The sequence below is a fragment of the Cucurbita moschata genome, unplaced genomic scaffold, assembly GCF_002738365.1.
Source record: "Cucurbita moschata cultivar Rifu unplaced genomic scaffold, Cmos_1.0 Cmo_Scf00034, whole genome shotgun sequence".
NCBI classification, from domain to species: Eukaryota; Viridiplantae; Streptophyta; class Magnoliopsida; order Cucurbitales; family Cucurbitaceae; genus Cucurbita; species Cucurbita moschata.
In genome coordinates this window covers 1,095,614-1,114,907 of record NW_019268550.1, presented here as the reverse complement: position 1 = coordinate 1,114,907, position 19,294 = coordinate 1,095,614, and the positions used below count along the sequence as shown (strand labels likewise).

General features: G+C 35.0%; 5 protein-coding genes across 8 annotated transcripts; 4 read left to right on the top strand and 1 right to left on the bottom strand.

Moving 5' to 3' along the window:
- Window positions 1-30: 30 nt before the first annotated feature.
- On the bottom strand, window positions 31-2,774 carry LOC111430481 (metacaspase-1-like). The gene is made up of 5 exons (XM_023066721.1): window positions 2,225-2,774; window positions 1,462-1,792; window positions 1,247-1,367; window positions 426-632; window positions 31-103 (listed from the first exon to the last, which is right to left on the bottom strand). Exons 1-5 carry the CDS (start codon window positions 2,610-2,612, stop codon window positions 44-46), a joined length of 1,107 nt encoding a protein of 368 aa, XP_022922489.1. The 5' UTR covers window positions 2,613-2,774; the 3' UTR covers window positions 31-43.
- A 1,826-nt stretch (window positions 2,775-4,600) lies between these two features.
- On the top strand, window positions 4,601-8,533 carry LOC111430545 (polyadenylate-binding protein 1-like). Of its 4 annotated transcripts, none has more exons than XM_023066813.1 (7): window positions 4,601-4,670; window positions 4,706-4,892; window positions 4,978-5,080; window positions 5,799-5,869; window positions 6,668-6,859; window positions 7,151-7,275; window positions 8,115-8,533. In XM_023066813.1, the coding sequence occupies exons 2-7, from the start codon at window positions 4,740-4,742 to the stop codon at window positions 8,158-8,160; spliced, it is 690 nt and encodes a 229-aa protein (XP_022922581.1). In that variant the 5' UTR covers window positions 4,601-4,670; window positions 4,706-4,739; the 3' UTR covers window positions 8,161-8,533. The 4 variants fall into 4 exon arrangements, with proteins under 4 accessions (XP_022922581.1, XP_022922579.1, XP_022922580.1 ...); XM_023066811.1 differs by having other exon boundaries at window positions 5,796-5,869; XM_023066812.1 differs by lacking the exon at window positions 4,601-4,670 and having other exon boundaries at window positions 4,677-4,892.
- Window positions 8,534-9,247: 714 nt separating this feature from the next.
- On the top strand, window positions 9,248-11,896 carry LOC111430547 (mediator of RNA polymerase II transcription subunit 31-like). Its single transcript, XM_023066814.1, has 6 exons — window positions 9,248-9,443; window positions 9,617-9,714; window positions 10,856-10,952; window positions 11,049-11,127; window positions 11,290-11,562; window positions 11,663-11,896. Exons 1-6 carry the CDS (start codon window positions 9,394-9,396, stop codon window positions 11,678-11,680), a joined length of 615 nt encoding a protein of 204 aa, XP_022922582.1. The 5' UTR covers window positions 9,248-9,393; the 3' UTR covers window positions 11,681-11,896.
- A 311-nt stretch (window positions 11,897-12,207) lies between these two features.
- LOC111430544 (light-harvesting complex-like protein 3 isotype 1, chloroplastic) lies at window positions 12,208-13,330 on the top strand. Its single transcript, XM_023066809.1, has 3 exons — window positions 12,208-12,606; window positions 12,737-12,874; window positions 13,062-13,330. The coding sequence occupies exons 1-3, from the start codon at window positions 12,267-12,269 to the stop codon at window positions 13,301-13,303; spliced, it is 720 nt and encodes a 239-aa protein (XP_022922577.1). The 5' UTR covers window positions 12,208-12,266; the 3' UTR covers window positions 13,304-13,330.
- A 4,317-nt stretch (window positions 13,331-17,647) lies between these two features.
- Window positions 17,648-18,417, top strand: LOC111430548 (glycine-rich cell wall structural protein 2-like). Its single transcript, XM_023066815.1, has one exon. The coding sequence runs from the start codon at window positions 17,724-17,726 to the stop codon at window positions 18,219-18,221; it is 498 nt and encodes a 165-aa protein (XP_022922583.1). The 5' UTR covers window positions 17,648-17,723; the 3' UTR covers window positions 18,222-18,417.
- Window positions 18,418-19,294: the final 877 nt, after the last annotated feature.

Here is a 19,294-nt window from a genome sequence, read left to right as displayed (position 1 = left end):
GGAGGTTTTTTTTTTTTTTTTTTTTTTTTAATGGAATAATAACTTAGAGCGAGAATGGCTTGCTGTACACATCGAAGGTTGAATGGGCAGTTAACTGGGGCTCCTGCAGCAAAATAAAAAAATAAAATCAATATTTTACTTTTTAAAATTAATCTACTAAATTTTAATTAAGAATTACGTGAGACATTAAATTTGTTTATACATATTAAAAATTAAAAATAATTGTATCAATTTAAATTCTATATTAAAAATTAAAAATAATTGTATAATTTAAATTCTATTAATTAAATTAATATAGCTTGATTTTAAGACTATTAATGCATAATTTTACACTATCTTACAAGTAAGCAAACAATATTGTTTGAAATTTAAAGTCGAAAGTTTAAGTCACACAACCGAAAAATTGGAGTTAAAGATTAGTGTACCTGTTTGAGTCTGCCTGATAAACTCCCACCCGATAAAAGCATGGTGATAAGGCTTGTAACGATATCACTTCCAGAATTAACGTCGGTGTTTCGAATGGTGGACCTCATCGAATTTAACATATTACCGTACGTAGTTGCTTGTCCACTCTCAATGGCTTTGATGAAAGAAAATGTCATGGCCCCAGTGGTAGTAACCTTTGACATAGCCTGTTCACATCAAGCTTCGTCTTTTAGAGCTTAATTTCTTCCTCTTTATACCATTCAATCTAATTCTTCTTCTCACTTTCCTTAATCTTTTGTTTTTTTTTTTTTAAATTTTAAACCTAATTTATAGCATCAAGATATTATGGATTTATAGATTTTAGCTCGTTAGAGTAGGTAGATAGAATTTGGTTAAGAAAATAGTTACACATGCTCATCGGGTTTTTTCTTTCGGATTTCCCTCAAAAATTTTGAAACACTTATGACAAGGAGAGGTTTCACACTCTTGTAAGAATGTTTTGTTTTCTCTCTAACCGATGTGCAATCTCACAATCCACTTTACTTCGGAGTCCAGCGTCCTCGCCGGCACTCGTTCTCTTCTCCAATCATGTGGGACTCATCGGGGCAGTGTCTTTGGTGGCACACCACTTGTGAGATCCCACGTCGATTGAGGAGGAGAACGAAACATTTTTTATAAGAGTATGAAAATCTTTCTTAGAAGACAAGTTATAAAAAAAAAATTTAAAATGTCAAAAATAATATCTACTAACAGTAGATTCGGGCGGTTAAAAATGAATTAATCAGACACGAACAGAGAGCAAAAGAGTTGGAGAGTTTACTTGTGTGTCTGCAGCAGTTTGGTTATCATCACAACCACTGAAGGATATCACTTCTCCCCCATTTGTTCCTTTGTATACACCTGATGGAGGCCTATGATCCTCCCATCTGTAGCTTCCATTCCTGCCCAATATATATATTTAAAAGAAAGCAATTTTGGTTTAAAAAAAAAAAACAAAAAACAAAAAAACAAAATCGTTTGATAACGGAAGCTTACCTGTCCATCCGACATAGGAATGGCAAGTCTAACATAGTCCCACTATGGCATGAATCTACGATGGCATGGAGCTTAGCACCGTAAGGGAGAGGCCTAACTATGGTTGCATTGATCTCGTCATCGACGATCATTCCCGCGGTCTCAAAATCCAACGGGCAGAGCGTTTCATCGAAGCCATCGATCTCGTCACCGGTGAGGTTCTTCTGCTGCAAACCATGGCCAGAGAAATGGAACACCAAAGAGTCCCCTGCTTGAACGCCTTGCACAAGCCAATGCAGTGCCATTCTGATGTTTTGCTTTGTTGGACGCTTATAAATGTCAGTTTCTTCATCTGCAATATGATCAATTCAATTCTCAAAAGTTGTCAATGAATGTTTTACCAGTTACCAGTTCGATTATTTAGGATTGGGTCGACTTTAGGTTCGTAAGCACGATCAACTTCGAATTTCGTGTCCAATCATCATTGACTAATCTTATCGAGTTCTTTCACGAATTCTATTTGAACTAAAAAGCTTAAGCAAATTGCTACGATAAAATTTAATTATATCAACATTTCAACACTCCCGTCACGAACAAGTGGAAAACATCACCAATCCAAGAAAAAATAGAATTACAAAAGCCAAATTAATCAAATAATTAACAAGCTACTTGGCTTAATCGAACAATAATTTATTAAAATGTAATAATTCATTCTCTGATTTCATCAAGTTCTTGCTCAGATCTTCATAAAAAAGAAAATCGATGGAACAGGAGGAGAAATTACCAGTGAGCACGAGAATGGAGGAATCGGGGAATTTAAAGCGGTTGATCAGCAAATACTTCATACATTTAGCATCATTAATACAGCCCTGAAGTTCGTGCGTGGTATTTTTGTACGAAATCCCGCAAATCACCGCCCGTTTGGGGCTGCGGCCGGCAGGGTACATCGGCGGCTCCGGAGAGGGGTAGTGATGGCCAGGATAGTAACTCTGCGTCGGTGACGGAAAGGGGTTACTGTAGCCGGGAGAGTAACGCGGCGGCGGCGGCGGCGGCGGAAAACCTCGGGGGTCGGCTACGACAGTGACTGCGCGGCAGATGGCGCATCGGACAGAGGTAGCGCCTGGCGGGAGCTGCAGCGGCGTCCGGCAGTGGGAACAGTTGATCAGGATCATCGTGGCCGTTGAAAGGGGAATCAGGCTGAAAATGGCCGGAAGTGAGAGGGAAAAAATGGCGGACGAATTTATTGATCCTAACAAGACAAGGGAAAGAGAGAGAGTTGACTTTGACTTGCTATGCGCTTAGAAGCGCGGAGGCTCCTTCCTCTCGATATTCATCTTCGGCTCAAAATAGAAAACAATCGTCTAAATTAATTTAAAGGCTTTCGTTCTATTATTGATATTCTATAAATTCTCAACCACTTCGTTTAATTATTAATATACATATATTAATAAAAAGCTCGAGCTTCCTTAAATTATTAATCTTTTTATTATATATTTTAACACACAAACATTATCTATTAAATAACATATTTAAAGTTATTTTAAAGTCCAACTAATTAAGAATTAAAAAATATTTATTTATTTATTAAAAAAAACATAATTTGTGGTAAAACTTCTAAATTAGACTGTAAAAAATGAAAATTTGAATGTAATAGAAAGGGTAATTATTTTTCTATTTATCTTAAAAGGTTAAGTACTAAAATTTCAACCTTTCCACTCAAAAGGGAAAAAGACAAAAACAAAAAGCGCGGTGAAACTTGGTCAGCCGGGGAAGTCAAAGTCCAACCACTCTCCTGTGGGTCCTACAAAGGCATGAGCTTGCTTTTCTTATTATAATATTACATTCTTGGTGGCGTCCTTTTTGCAAATGTTTATCGCGTGACCAATTCTTAAAAACGAGTCATTTCATTTGGTAAATTTCTTGTTCCTTTCCTTTTCAGAATGTTTGAAATATAGGTTTATTGATTTTCTTTCGTAAATGTTATCTCATAAAAAATTATTTGTGAATAAATAAATAGAAAATATACGAGAGATAAGTATGTTAAAAAATTACGACTCTCTGCAGTAAAATGATATTGTTCACTTTGAGTATTAGTTTTTGTGACTTTGCTTTTGGTTTTCCCAAAATGACTCATATCAATGGAAATGTATTCTTTTACTTATAACTTCATAATCAATTTCTAAATTAGTCGAGACTTACTCTAAACAATCCTCCAGCAGAGTAGACATGTATACAAATAAAATGTTTGTTAAATAATTAAATACTCAAACTTTTTATATTATTTCAAAATAAAATATTATCCGTTAATAAATGTTCTAAAATTATCATTAAAGTAAAATTTGCTTTGAATTTTATATGAAATTTGAAATTCAGAAAGTTACAACAGTAATAAAGTAACGTGAAAATCTATTTTTTTAAAATTAGAATATTATTTATTTATTTATTTTCAAAACAGTTGTATTTCACAATTTTTAAGTTTCTACAAAAAGTTAAAAGATAATATTCTAATTTTTAAAATAATATAAATATTTTGATAGTAAATGACAAAGTTTACGAGTATTTCTGTATAATTTAATAAAAAAAATAAACTGGAGAATAACTTCATATACAAAAATATTATATAACATATATATTAGTTAATTTAACCTATAAAATTTCACAATTAAAAAATAAAATAACTAGATTTAAAATTTAAATTTCATATGATTAAATTAATAAAAACCCAAATCTAGAGATTCAAGTTGGGTTTTAATTATACCGATTTAGTACTATATTTAAACTATAAGAATTATAGTTATGATTTAATTATTGCGAGATATAAGAAAATATTTATTTATTTTTTAATTCAAGAAAATATCATTTTGGTACATTTTAAATGGTAATTTAAATCCGTGATATCAAAGATAAAAATGTTTGTGATGGAATGTAAATTAAAAAAAAAACAAAAAATATTTAAAAAAACGGTATATATTCACAAATTGATATTAGAGATCGGTTAGGAGGGAATATATATTTTTAAAGTTTTAAAAAATATTTTTTTAGTTTTGTTAATAAACTTTTTTTAAAAAATAACTAATAAGCACTTTATTGAGTTAAAAAAGATTAACATAATATACATTTAAATGAGAAAAGGAAGGAATTACAGATATGATAATATTTCACAATAATAATAATAATAACAGCAAGAATATGAAAACAAGAGTCGCAGACAGAATCCGAAACCTAATCTAAGCAATTGGGAACCGAGAAAATACACATACCAACCAGCGATCGAGGGGCCACCGGAGACGGAGACGGAGATGGATCGCAATTTCAACTACGACGAGCATGACCACGAAGTTTATGGAGGCGATATCCCTGACGACGCCGAGATGGATGCCGACCTCGACATGTCCTCTGGTAGGGCCGACGAAGAAGATTACGACGTCGAACCCAGTAGCGCCAACTCGAAGGTAGCTTCTCGACTTCTTCTCTCCTTCTTCCCCGTGTCTTTCATGGAGCCTCGTCTCTAATTCTCTGTGTTTTGGAATTGATTAGGACTTGGAGGACATGAAGAGGAGGCTTAAGGAGATCGAAGAGGAGGCCGGTGCCCTTCGTGAAATGCAGGCCAAGGTCGAGAAGGAGATGGGCGCTGTTCAAGGTATCTTCCTCTTTCATCTCTGTAATTCCGGAAGCTGGTTACTGGATCCGATTCTCGACGTGGTGGGAGGATTTACGTTGCTTGCATAAGCCTTGTAGTTCATTTGTAGGATAGAATTACATTGTTTGGCTCTATCTCTTTCGTGGACTTCGATTCAGTTGCTTTTCTTTACAGGAACATTCCAAAATCATATATTTTCATATCAACGGGATCGAATATTGCTGCCTGAATCGATAATCAGGTTGTTTGAAGTTCTAAGACCTAGAAATTGGCGTGGTCTTCAATGATAGGATTTTGGGGGAAAATAGGAGAGTTTTGTGATTGAATGGAAGAGTTCTTCAAATCTGGTTCCTCATCAAACCATAACAAAACAAAGCATAGATAGTTAGATATTGAAAATTCTGAAGCTTTGTGAATTGTTATTTGTAACCGACGATTTTAGCTTTTTTTCGTAATCAATCAGAGAGTTCTAATCCTTTCTAGATTTCAATGATATTTGACAAATTTCTTCTAATGTTCTCTCTTGTTTTGTTTCCTACTCACGCTATTTGAATCTGGAAATGTTGTCACGTTTGATAGTTTCTAAAGGCAAAAGGATTATGTCGATTTAATATTGTCATATGCTGTAATATTTTTCACGTATCAACACAACATATTGATTGTTTAAGTTATTATAGGTCTTTGTAACTAACATGTGTTCCTTTTAACATGTAAGAAGATTCATCCAGTACCTCTGCAACGCAGGCTGAAAAGGAGGAAGCGGATTCTCGATCTGTATATGTTGGTAATGTGAGATTCTCGATCTGTATATCGTAACCTCTCTCATCCCCCAAACTCTTTAGCACTGGTCTCATTTTCTTTCTCTTTTGTCATCCGACAACCATCGGTTGATCTTTACGATTTATACTTGGAACTATCTATAGTTCTGGAACAAAAAGTCGTAAAGCTTGTCTAATTGTTAACTTTTACAATTTCTTTCTTAAAACAACGACAAAGTTTTCATACTCGATTAGAAATATAGAGATATTCTTTTTGTTGGTATAAGAGGACTTTGAGAATAAATGGCTTTAGTCTTCCTCCTCCGCTTTCATACGGAGCAAACAACAGCTAGGACAATCATTTTAGGATGCCTCTTTTGTAATGTTTCCACTTCGTCGATGCTCTGTCGGTAAAGGGTCCTAAGAATTTCCATTGTTCCTTTCTTGATTGCATTGCATTTATCTAGCAAAGAAGTGAATTCTAACTTGTTCGGGTTTCTTCTTGTTGCTACCCCTTCATGAATTGATGTTATGCTGCTATCATGTCGAGCTTCTTGCACTCGTTAATTGTTTCCCCTGTATTATCTCTTATAATCTCAAAAACCTCGAATAAAAATATTGATTTGCCACTCATGTATCATGCCAAAAGGAGCTTTGGGCTTCAATTTGTGATGATATTTGCCACTCATGTTTTATGCCACATTCTCCTAATCTGAATCCTTTTTAGTCTTGACGGATGGAAGATTGAAGTGTTATTTCCCCTTGGGCATGCTTTCTAACATCATATTTCAATAGAAAATAATTATTCCTGTCGTGGCTTTTACTTCAGGTTGACTATGCATGCACTCCTGAAGAGGTCCAACAGCATTTTCAATCATGTGGAACAGTTAATAGAGTGACAATTTTGACTGACAAATTTGGCCATCCCAAGGGATTTGCTTATGTCGAGTTCGTGGAGGTTGATGCTATCCAGAATGCTTTGCTGTTGAACGAGTCGGAGTTGCATGGTCGTCAACTAAAGGTCCCTTGAACTCGGATTTATGCTATAATTTTCCTTTTCATTTATTTCACTAATAGGCCACCGATAATGTATGTATATTAAAGGAAGACGTTGGGGGATGAGAGAAGTCGTGAGTGAAGAGTGTATATAGAGGGGGAAAGTATCTTTAGCAGGCATGCTTTTGTTAAGTAGACTTTGCTACGGTTGGGCGAGTAGGAGCTTTTTGCACGTACCCGTTCTTGTACGCCAATTGTCGATACATAATATTGAGTTGTGTCCCTGACCATGGTCAGTTTTTGGTACATTTTGCAGGTCTCTGCTAAAAGGACAAATGTGCCTGGCATGAAGCAATTCAGAGGAAGGCGACCAAACTCTTTTGGCTTTCGAGGTCGTCGGCCTTTCCCTTCCGCACCTTTTCCTCCTTCGTATGGTTATGGGTAAGTGCTGAACTACTATATTGCTTTTCACTCCATGTTGAAATGCTGATATGCAATTGGCAAGTCACAGTATCTTCCTGGGAGGATAGTTTTCTGATTAGCAGGTTTTTTTGTACAAGTTTACGTCTTTTCGTGTAGGTAATATCTTATGTAGGAATAAATGTACTTCCCAACTTTTCTAGTTCGCATTATTGTATGTATACAACTGTCTTATGGTATGAGATCCCACATCGGTTGGGGAGCAGAATGAAACATTCTTTATAAGGGTGTAGAAACCTCTCCCTAGCTGACGTGTTTTAAAAACCTTGAGGGGAAGTTCAGAAATGAAAGTCTAAAGAGGACAATATCTGCTAGCAGTGGGTTTGGACTGTTACAAATGGTATAAGAGCTAGACATCGGGCGATGTGCCAGCGAAGAGGCTGAGCCCTGAAGGGAGGTGGACACGAGGCGGTGTGCCAGCAAGGACGTTGGGCCTTGAAGGGGGTGGTTTGTGAGATCCTACATCGGTTGGGGAGGAGAACGAAATATTCTTTATAAGGGTGTAGAAACCTATCCCCAACAAACGCGTTTTAAAAACCTTGAGGGGAAGCCGAATAGGAAAGTCCAAAGAGGACAATATTTGCTAGCGGCTTGGACCGTTACAGATGGGGGGACGGATACATTTACGATAGCGCCCGCCTGGAAATTATTTAAAGGGGAAATAGAGTATTGAGGCCATTTCTTTTCTTCTCTCTTTGCTGACTTGAAGGGATTTGTGGGATCATATATTCATCTGGTTGAAAACTCAATTCCTTTCTCTTTCAGCTTTATAATTCAAGTTGCTATATTCCTTTATGCAGAAGGGTTCCAAGGTTCAGACGGCCGATGCGGTACAGACCCTACTAGGAGATACAATGCTCGTACTATTACTGCAAACTATTGTTCGGGATCTACGGTTCCTTCGTCAAGGATTCGATTACAATCTCCATAACTTGGAGGGTGTGGAAAACAGTGTACTACTCTATTCATGTTTCAACGATCCCACTTGAGTTGTTTATGAACTTGGCAGCAGTTTCTAGCTTGAGGGGATGAAGATTTGTGGTTTACATTTTGTTGGGTGTGGAAGGGCTAAAAAGAACCATGTTATCAACCATTAGAGAATTTGGAAGAAAGAGAATTAAGGAAACTAAAGAACGTATCCTTGTGTATGGTGAATTGGAACTGATCATGATGTAGAATTCTTTGTTATTTAAGAAGTAATTATAAGTTGATATGAAGTTTAATCCTCTCCCTTTTTTTTGTTTGATTTTCTCTCTTATTTCAAACAAATTCTAAGTTGAAGATTAAAAATTAAAAAGTTCTATTTTTATTAGAATTTTTTTTGAATTTGTTAATTTGATAGAGAATAGTTGATCTGAATGTAAAAGTTAGAAAGGAGACGAAGGGAAGGGACGAAAACCTGACAAAAGAAAGGCCTATGATATGATATAGTAAGAAAGTACGGACAATAGTTGGTATGCAAAATATTGAAAAAGATAAAAATGACTAGATTTTATCGTACTTTTTCCTATAATAAGTTTGCGAATTTCTCGTACTAAAAATTATTATGTGAAACATTTTACAAATTAGTTAAAAATTGTACGATCTGTTTCTACACGGTTTACCATATGTACTACGAATTTCTCATATCCATAAATTTTCCAAATACGGTTTACCATATGTACTACGAATTTCTCATATCCATAAATTTTCCAAAATTTCAATAACACCCTTAACTTAAAAAATCTAAAAAATATTCTTATTAACGTGATGTAAAGGTGGTATTTTGTTTAAAGAATAACCTTGAATTTTAAAAAATTTCATTAATACTCTTTTTAACTATTAGTATTAGTACATGTTTAAAAAATACTATGAAATTTTAAAAGTAACCTGACCCTTTTTTATTTATATAAAAAAAATAATTCAATTTTTTAAATTCAATTTATTTACACAGCACAGCAAAACATAGTTAGCGCGGGCGTATTTCATTGCGTTGCGCCATCTATTTCAATCGCTTGCGGCTCTGGGGTTGAATGTAGCCATTGTTGAGAGCTCTGAACTTCGATCGCACGAGCTTTAAAGTTCAACTTGTCGGAATCAATGGCTTCTAATCATGAATTAAACGAAGAAGCAGATGATAATCCATCATCGTAAGTGTGTTTCTTGGTTCCTTCTCGTGTTCTCTCATTTCCCCTCCTCTTTTATTTCCTTTTAGCTAATTCTTCCTTCGTTTTTGCTATAGCTTCAATTCGAATTTCCTGTTCTGTTGAGCTGCTTGTGAGTTAAATCAATCTTCCTTTCCTGTTTGGCGAATCATTACCAGGCCTACGAATGTCTACAAAGATCCGGATGACGGGCGGCAGCGGTTCTTGCTCGAATTGGAATTTGTTCAATGTCTTGCCAATCCAACCTACATTCATTGTACGTTTTTGCATAATTTAGGGTTTCTATATATGGAATGTTAGGACGATTTCTAATGCTCGAAGTGAGGAAAAAGCTATTGGATGTTCCAAAACAATAGAAATTTTCGAGTTTCTTCTTGTTTTAGTTAGAGAATTACTTCCAAACTCTTTCAGTTGAATTTAGTTTCAATTTGGAATTCTAATGAGCTAAATAGACGATGAAAAGATTTAGGTATTCAGAACCGAAGTGTGAGATCCCATATCGATTGGAGAGGGGAACGAAACATTCTTTAAGAGGGTGTGGAAATCTCTCATAGTAGATGCATTTTAAAACCTTGAGAGGAACCTTGAAAGGGAAAGTCCAAAGAGGACAATATTTGTTAGCGGTGGGCTTGAGTTGTTACAAATGGTATCAGAGGCAGACACCGAATGGTATGCCAGCGAGGACGTTGGACCCCACAGGGGGTGGATTGTGAGATCCCACCTTGGGTGGAGAGGGGAATGAAACATTCCTTACAAGGGTGTGGAAACCTCTTCCTAGTAGACGCGTTTTAGAACCTTGAGAGGAACCTTGAAAGGGAAAGTCTAAAGAGGACAATATCTGCTAGCGGTGGGCTTGAGTTGTTACAAATGGTATCAGAGACAGACACCGAACGGTATGCTAACGAGGACGTTGGGCCCCAAAGGGGGTGGATTGTGAGATCCCACGTTAGTTGGAAAGGGAAATGAAACATTCCTTATGAGAGTGTGGAAACCTCTTCCTAGTAGATGCGTTTTAGAACCTTGAGGGAAAGTTCAAAAGAGAAAGTAAAAAAAAGGACAATATTGGCTAGCCCTAAACTGGCATCTCCATGCCTTATCTTTTAAGCTTGACTGCACCTGTAACTTACAGTTTTTACTACAAAATTAATCTGTTATGAGCCTTCTCAACTCACGAGATCAGTGCTCGTCTGCTTGATCTTTCTTTCGACGATATGTTATGGTCTCGTACGACTTAAGTAGGTTTCTGAACCTGTCGAACTTCTTGTGGTTGCCATCTTCACGAACTCACTAGGATATGCTTCTTAACGAACTATGCTCGTTCAAATTGGTATCGAAATGTTGAATCAAATGCTTTTTATGCTCCGAGTTCTATGGCTGATCACCGAGTTTTTATACAGATTTGGCTCAGAATCGTTACCTTGAGGACGAAGCTTTTATTGGTTACTTGAAGTACCTTCAATATTGGCAACAACCGGAGTATATTAAGTACATAATGTGAGTAAGATCTTTCCTTCATGTTCTTCATAAGCTTTTCCTGAACTGAAGAATTAGAACTGAATGTGATTTGGACTTCATTGTTGTTTCTTCTAGGTATCCTCATTGTCTTTTTTTCCTTGAACTTCTACAAAATGCAAACTTCCGAAATGCAATGGCTCATCCTGCCAACAAGGTTAACTTTTACATTTCATGTTCGTCGTGACTGATCGACGTCCATCGATTCCCCGAGAGAAGATAATTTTTCGCTTTCCGAGTGGTTTGCTCTTTATGTGCTGAAATTGCCCTTTTCCTGTTTCGTAGTATTTTGACCGTTGCGTCGTTTGGAATTTCTTAGGAACTGACACACAGACAGCAATTTTACTTCTGGAAGAACTATCGGAACAATCGTTTGAAACACATTTTACCTCGACCCCTACTCGAACCTGCAGCTCAACCACCTCCGGTTTCTGGTCCTCCCCAGGCAGCTGTGTCGGCCCCAGCCTCTGCTATGGCAGCTTCTCCTGCTGGTACCCCCCTTTCTCCAATGCAGTATGGTGTTCCCCCTGGTTCTGGGATTTCAAAGAACGATATGAAGAATGCAGGAATCGATCGACGAAAGAGAAAACACGTAATTTATCGCATTATCAATGTGCTCTACTAGTAGGTTAGAAAACACCCTTTTCCCTTTTCCCTGTAAATTCTCAGTTACTTGTTCTGTGTTTTGACAGGAAAGAAGTATGTCGTAGTTGGTGGATGCTTGATAGCAGCTCATGAGGTAATCTTTCATAAACTTAACTTTCCAAGAGCTTCCCATCACTTGGGATCATGCTTACATGTCTAAAGATCATTCTTTTTGGCTTAATTCAAGTAAATGTTATAATTATTGTTTTGGCGATTTTTTGTTCGGATCGAAGTTTTACATTTTCTGTTTAAAATTCTAAAAGATTTATACTTCAAGAACACTTCCTGCTGCTCCGCTGCTTTCTCTCCAACTCATTTAAAATTCTAAAGAATTTTGATTTTCGTCAAGTAACTTGTCATCTACATCATTATTTTATTAATATTTTTATAAAATTGAGATCTCGACATTTTCATCAGACACCGTTGTAAGATTTAGTGTTAACTTAAATCGAGGAATGACCTGCGAAACGCCCATAACCTCACCTGCAATGCAAGCATGGGCTATGACAAGATAAGTTTCTTTTTGCATGGGCAACTTCTCTCTCTTTTCAATCCAAACCAGATTTTATCAGAGAAGGCCAAAATCAGAGCCAAAACAAGCGGCCACTAAACATAAAAGGAAGGCCAAAAGAGCTTAGAAATCTCAAAGACATGGCTTCAATTGCTATCTCTGCCTCATTTCCAAGATCATGTACTTCAAATCATGTCTCCAACAAGCAACAACGTCGTCAAGCCCGACCTACCTATTCCTCCATGACGAAAAACCCGACCCCAGAGCTAATCAAAACTCCCTACGTTGGCGACCGAGATGCCTTAGACGCTCCCAAACGTCATGGAAACGTTGCATCAGCTACGGACAAGCTAGAGGAAGATACTGACGATATGAACCATGGCCAAACGTTCACAGATGAGAGATGGAAAAATGGGACATGGGATCTCAATATGTTTGTGAAGAATGGCAAGATGGATTGGGAAGGTGTCATCGTCGCAGGTGAGTGCATCGGATAATTTTAGGTTAAAAAATAAACTTAATTAGAACATATTTATCCATTTCATTACCTTAATTAAACATGTTTATGCCGAATTATATAAGTTTGGATTAACATAAATTGGACATGTAGAAGCAAAGAGGAGGAAGTTTCTTGAATTGTATCCAGAAACAGCTACAAATCACGAACCAGTGCTCTTTAGAAGCTCCATTATACCTTGGTGGGCATGGCTCACCAAATCCTACCTCCCACAAGCCGAACTACTTAACGGTAATGTGGCAATCTTAACCTTCAACTTTAGAGACGGTTGCAAAATTAGCTGATATGTTCTAGCTCTTCGACGAAAATAAATTAATAAAAAAATTTAAATTTTAACAAAAATAATAAAAAAAAAAATTGCAAGACTACCCTAAGAATCAGACGAGCTATTCTCAAACTGGTTTGTTACTTGGTGTAGGTAGGGCAGCAATGATAGGGTTCTTCATGGCCTATCTAGTGGATGCATTAACAGGAATTGGAATAGTTGGGCAAAGTGGGAATTTCATAAGCAAAGCAGCCCTTTTTGTAACAGTCATTGGTGTGTTACTGTTTAGGCAAACCAAAGATATTGAAGGCTTAAGAAAGCTAGCCGAAGAAGCCACCTTCTATGACAAGCAATGGCAAGCTTCGTGGCAAAACCAAAATGAAAACTCCACCTAGAAAATATATTTAATTTCTCTTTAATAATTATTTTATTTTATATTTGCGAGATCGAGAGGAGAACAAAGTATTCTTCATGAGGATGTGGAAATCTCTTCTTAGTTGACGCATTTTTAAAATTGTAAGTTTAGCGACGATACATAATAGGCCAAAATGGACAATATCTCTTAGCGATCAACTTAGACTGTTACAACATTTTTCAAATTTAGCCTTGTTTTTAACTATATCTTTCTTAACCAACTTGAATATAGTCAAGACATACAATTTTATTCCTTCACCTCCACTCGTTGTTGAGTAAAAAAATTGTATTTATGTGAGATCTCAGATCGATTGGAGAGAGAAACGAAACATTCTTTATAGGGGTGTGGAAACCTCTCTTTAGTAGACTCGTTTTAAAAATCTCGAGGAAAGGTCCGAAAGAAAAAGCTCAAATAGGACAATATATACTAGTGGTGGTCTCAAGTGTATTGCGAGATTCCACCTCGGTTGGAGAGAGAAACAAAATATTCCTTATAAGGGTGCGGAAACCTCCCCTAACAAACGCGACAAAATCTACCATATTTTTGCGTACATATTTTATAATATATGAAAATAAAAATGAAGAATTAAAGTAAATAGTTGGGATAGTATTGCACATGGATTTGGGCCATAATGGAACTCGAGTTATTGTTTGAAATGTAAATGAATTGGGCCCATTAAAAAAGGAGGGTTAAAATGTGCTCAATTTGCAAATTGGGAGGATAATGGGTTGGGAAGTGGGTCAAGTGGATGAATTTAGAGGACACCCACATGGATTCTGCCCTTAAAAAAACATCACTTTTTTCTGATATTTTATGGAAGTTAATAGGCATGTGTTTTCTCTGACCATGATTGCATATATTGTGCCCTAGATTCTCATCCATTCTAGTGCTCTATTCCTTTTGCCCCTTCCTCTTTGTGTGCTAAGATATTTTTGTGTAATATCATATTTTCTTTCATTATCTTAAAAATTAAATTATTAATTTAATTCAATCAAAAAATAAATATAGAATCGAACCCGAGATCTCTTCGTTTTATATCATGTCAAATTACCAATCAGGCAAAAAAATTAAGCTGATTAATTAAGGTAAATGATGTATAATTGGTGATATTTCCAAATAATCTTAGGGTTTGTATAGGAAATTAGCTTTTAAATAGTTTTTCTCAATCATATTTCTTGAAAATGTGTTCGACTATTCTTTAATGTAATAGTAGAAGAAGGTTTTAGCTACCTTTAATATGATCAATTAATTTATAAATATTAATTTTTTTATGCATATTAGTTCAATGATTTAATGTCTTTCGTTATTCATGTCATTTTTTATATTTTCAGGTATTGTTACTAAAAACCTTATTCAATCCGCATAACGGTCTTGAAAACGCTACTTTCCACTATTTTTTGGTTTGAGAATTAAAACACTTCCCCTAAAAAATTATATTAATTTTTAATGGTTTTTTTTTTTTATATTATTATGTTAAATATCAAAACCCATTCTCTATATCCAAACCCACTTATTCAAGATTTTCTAAAATTATTAAATATTCCAATTTGTCCATAGGAATTTGAAAAATATCAAGCATGTAACTCATCATTACATAATCCAGTGGTATTCAAATAAGTCAACCCCTTTTTGCAATGTTTTGAAAATTTTATATTAATTTGTAAATATTTGAAGTAACTTGTTTGTTCGAGTATAATTAACCTATCAACATAATTATTACTTATAATTATTGAACTAAAAAATACCATCATTTAAATATAATTCAATTAATTAAAATATTATTATATATATTTTTAGTCAAATTCCATATTTTTTACATAAGAGTAATAATACCAAACAATTTAAATATAAGCTAATTAATACTTTTAATTATAATAAATTTATTTTTAAGAAAAAGAAATTGTGGAGTACACGTGGCAAGAAACTAAAGGGGTGAGTTTGAATATTTATAGAGAATCACAACCGTCCAACCAAAGAACGTGGAAGTCAAAGTCGTTATCTTTCTTTCCCACTTAATGTCACGGAACAAATTATCCTCCTAGAAAAGAAAAAAAAGAAACTGTCCTAATAAATTCCATCACGGTCCAATTCTATTTCATTTGGTCCACGTGGCTTTACTGGAATGGACTGTTAAAATCCAAAGGTGCCTACCACCACTCCCTTTAGTCGGTTAACTGAAAGTGAGGTGTTAAAATCTAACATACACTAAAATTCACAATTTTTTTTTGCTTTAAAAAAAAAATCACAAAATTATATATAAATAATAATAATACTAATAATAATAATAATTATTATTATTATTATTATTTTTATCTTTACAATTATATAAATAAAAATTTCATATTAATATTTAGTGTAAGGGACGTAAAGAATGTAAAATAAAAATGTGTAAATTGGTTAAAATATTTAATATTAAAATTTAGCTCGTATTATAAAATGAGGATTTAGGCATGTTTAGTTGAAAAAGACAGCATTAATTGACGTTTTCTTTTTTCTTCTCTTTATGGTCGGAATTTATAAATTTTTATTCAGTATCTATGTTTTTTTTCGTGAAAATTCTAAAGATTTTAGTTGGAAAATGACTCCCAACTCATTTCGTTTCGAAAAAGATTTAAAAAAATCATGAACCAAATGTTTTTTAATCATACTTACGTGATTTGAAGCAACTTGTGGAGTGAATATTCGTTATCGGACAAATTGAGATGCAATTTTAATTCTTAGATTCATCGATCGTTCAAACAACTCAAGCTAACCCAACCTAGTATTTCATGATTTGAGGGTTTTTTGAATTAAAAAATTTACGAACCAAATAATTGGGCTGAGTCTAAAAAATAACTTAATCCGACTAAACTTAACTCATAAACATTTTTACGTCACCGTTAGCTTAATAAATAGCGAAAATTTGTAACTTAAAAATAAGGAAAATTTATAGAATGGGAGACAAAAATGGGAGACAAAAAGGATAATATATAGAAGAGAAATCCTTTTCAAATAATTTGACTTTTTTTTTTTTTTTAGATATGAAACTATTTTAAAGATCTTTTTGGATGATAAGGGTTTTTTTTTTTTTTGCTTTCGATTTTTAGTGTTAATTTCCCGTAATTTAATTATATATTATATATTAATTAAATCATATTTTGAAAAATTAGAATATGATTATTTATCAATTTGTAACTATACATTTCATAAATAAAATTAAATAAAAATAGAATCTAAATCCAAAAGTTTAGGGCACAAAGATTGATATTACGTCAACCTTACTCAACTCCCACTATAGAGATATTTTTCCCTTTAAAAACTGACCTTATCAACATAGCTTCATTACATGAGCATATACATCCATACAACAAGTTACAAGCCCATTTTTGGAAAGAGAATTAGACCCACCTCAATATCCACTTTTCATAAACATAATTATATTATTATGATATGGTTTGTGATGAGCGGGTCAGAGGGAGGATAAAGAATATAATCTATCTTTCAATAATAAATTTCTATTAGGGATGACAAGACTTAACTTAACAGTTTCTTGCATGACTCATTTTTCGTGCTTAGACCCACCCAAATTTTGCGGCCCAAAAATAGGAGAGAACCCACCTACGTGTGCCTACTGGTGCTCTTGCAAAAGCCTGAGCCAGTAATTGGCTAAGATCCGTTCTTGCGCACGAAGGGCAACAAGCAATTAGGCCTTGCTTTCATTTGGTCGATTTAGTGAGATCGTATTCTTCCTCAAGTTTGGAGTTGCTCTTAGCTGGTCGGGTTGCAGGCTTGCAAACCCATTTCGCTGCCATAGTTTCGGGTTCATTAGGCCCTCTTTTTTATGCTAATACCCTAGGAATGGAATTGAACCGAGTATAACCTTTTTTAGGAATAAAGCCTATTCTTCCTTTTAAGGGCGTAATATATAAATTAAAATAAAAAAATAAAATTATTTAAATAGTGCATACATGTGAAATTGTGAATTGTCATCCATTAAAATTCACATTAAATGTGATCAGATCAAAATAATTTAAAATTTTTATAAAATCAAATCAATCAAACCAACTTGATTTGGTTGATATTAAGGATGTGTTATTTTATTTTTGTTTTTTTGTCATCTTATATATTGTAATGCTAAAAATAAATATTATTTAATAACTTTTATGTGATGTTTTGGTGTTTTTGTGGGGTAAAATTGTGGAGTATGGACAAGTGCATTCACAAGGGGAAATAATAATGAATATTAAATAATAAAATAATAATAATTAATAATAAAAAGAAAAGGTGAAAAGTACGTCACAGGTTTCACTATAAATGCCACTTCGACGATCACCACCACAACACAAATCCTCTCCGCCTTCCGATTAACAATTTCAAATCTCTCTCTCTCTCTCTCTCTCTCTCAAAACCCCAATAAAAATATGAAGAAACCATCACCATTTCATCTCTCTCCTCTCTTTTTTCTTCTCTTCTTCATCACAGCTTCCTCCGCCGTACACGGCCGGAAACTGCTCAACTCTCCAGACATGTATTGGGGATCGCCCAATGGAGGTGGGAATCCCACTGGGGGCTATGGCTCTGCTCATGGTCCTAATTGGGACTATAATTGGGGCTGGGGTTCGAGCCCTGGGAGTGGTTGGGGTTACGGGTCGGGTTCTGGTCGCTCCCCGACTGGGTTCGGGAAAGGTTATGGATATGGATTTGGTTCCGGGTCGGGTTCGGGATCTGGATATGGGTATGGAAGCGGAGGTGGTGGGGCTCATGGTGGTGGTTATGGCTCCGGAAGTGGCTACGGTAACTCTGGCGACAGTGGCGATGGTGGCGGGTACGGTGGTTCGAGTGGCGGCGGATATGGCAATTCGAGTGGCGGCGAGTATCCTCCGTCGGCCGTTACGAAGGACAAGAGCAGACATGGGTAGAGAAAATGCATGTGGAGGGATAATGTTATAAGCTCTAATTATATGGGGGGAAAATGCGAGGATGTAAGGTTAGCCTTAGTTATCTCTAATTATAATATGGTTTGTAAGCTTGTTTAAAGTTTGCCCATATATGAGTCACCCTATTATAGTGTGTATTATATAGCTTTATAACGAGAGTACTATAATATATTTTCCATTTTCCATCTTTTTATTATTATTATTATTTTTTTTAATTTGCTCGTGCGCGGTTCCTTTTATGGCACAATAAAATGTATAGTATTGAGATAGTATTGAGAGATTCATAATCGTTCAAAAAAATGGCAATCTAGCCTATGACCCTAATCGAATCCAAGAACACCGATCATTTAATAAGTGCCCATGAACCAAAATACTAAACATTTAGTATGTGACAAAAAAAATCAAAACGCTAATCATCTAGCTGGCGATTACGAACTAAAATACAATTCATCTAGCTTGTGACCATAGTCATAAATGAATCGATTCATTGAAATATAGTAATGTACAATACACGAATAAATGACAACATTAAAGTTAGTATTAAGATGAACGTTGACACAAGCACTACACTCGATGAATCAATATGAAAGTCGGAGACGAAAATTTGGCTTTTCTCGAGCTGAGTGCGGGTTGAGTAAGCAATTTCGAGCTTTCTTTTTTCCCTTGGTTTTTTAAGAAATGTCTAAAATTCAAAATAACATAATAAATATAAAGAGAGTATAAGGGAAGGTAATAAATATGGTAAGTAAAAATATTGATAAAAGAGAAAATGGACCTAACCAACTAACCCAAGTTGCCCACTGTCAACTGGGCCATGGAGCCCTAGGGTTTTGTACAGGCTGGGCTGTCTTCAAAATAAATATTGGCCACTATTGTTTTATTCTTGATATTTAAGAAAATTTAGGTTATTAAAAAAAAAAATCAATATTTAACCCATTTAGTATCTAAATTTTAAGTACCTTGACATAAATTACGACCCTATTTCGAAGGTTCGAATCACACCCGTCATCCTATATTACAACTCCTCAAATAATTTTTTTTAGAAGGGATTTGAA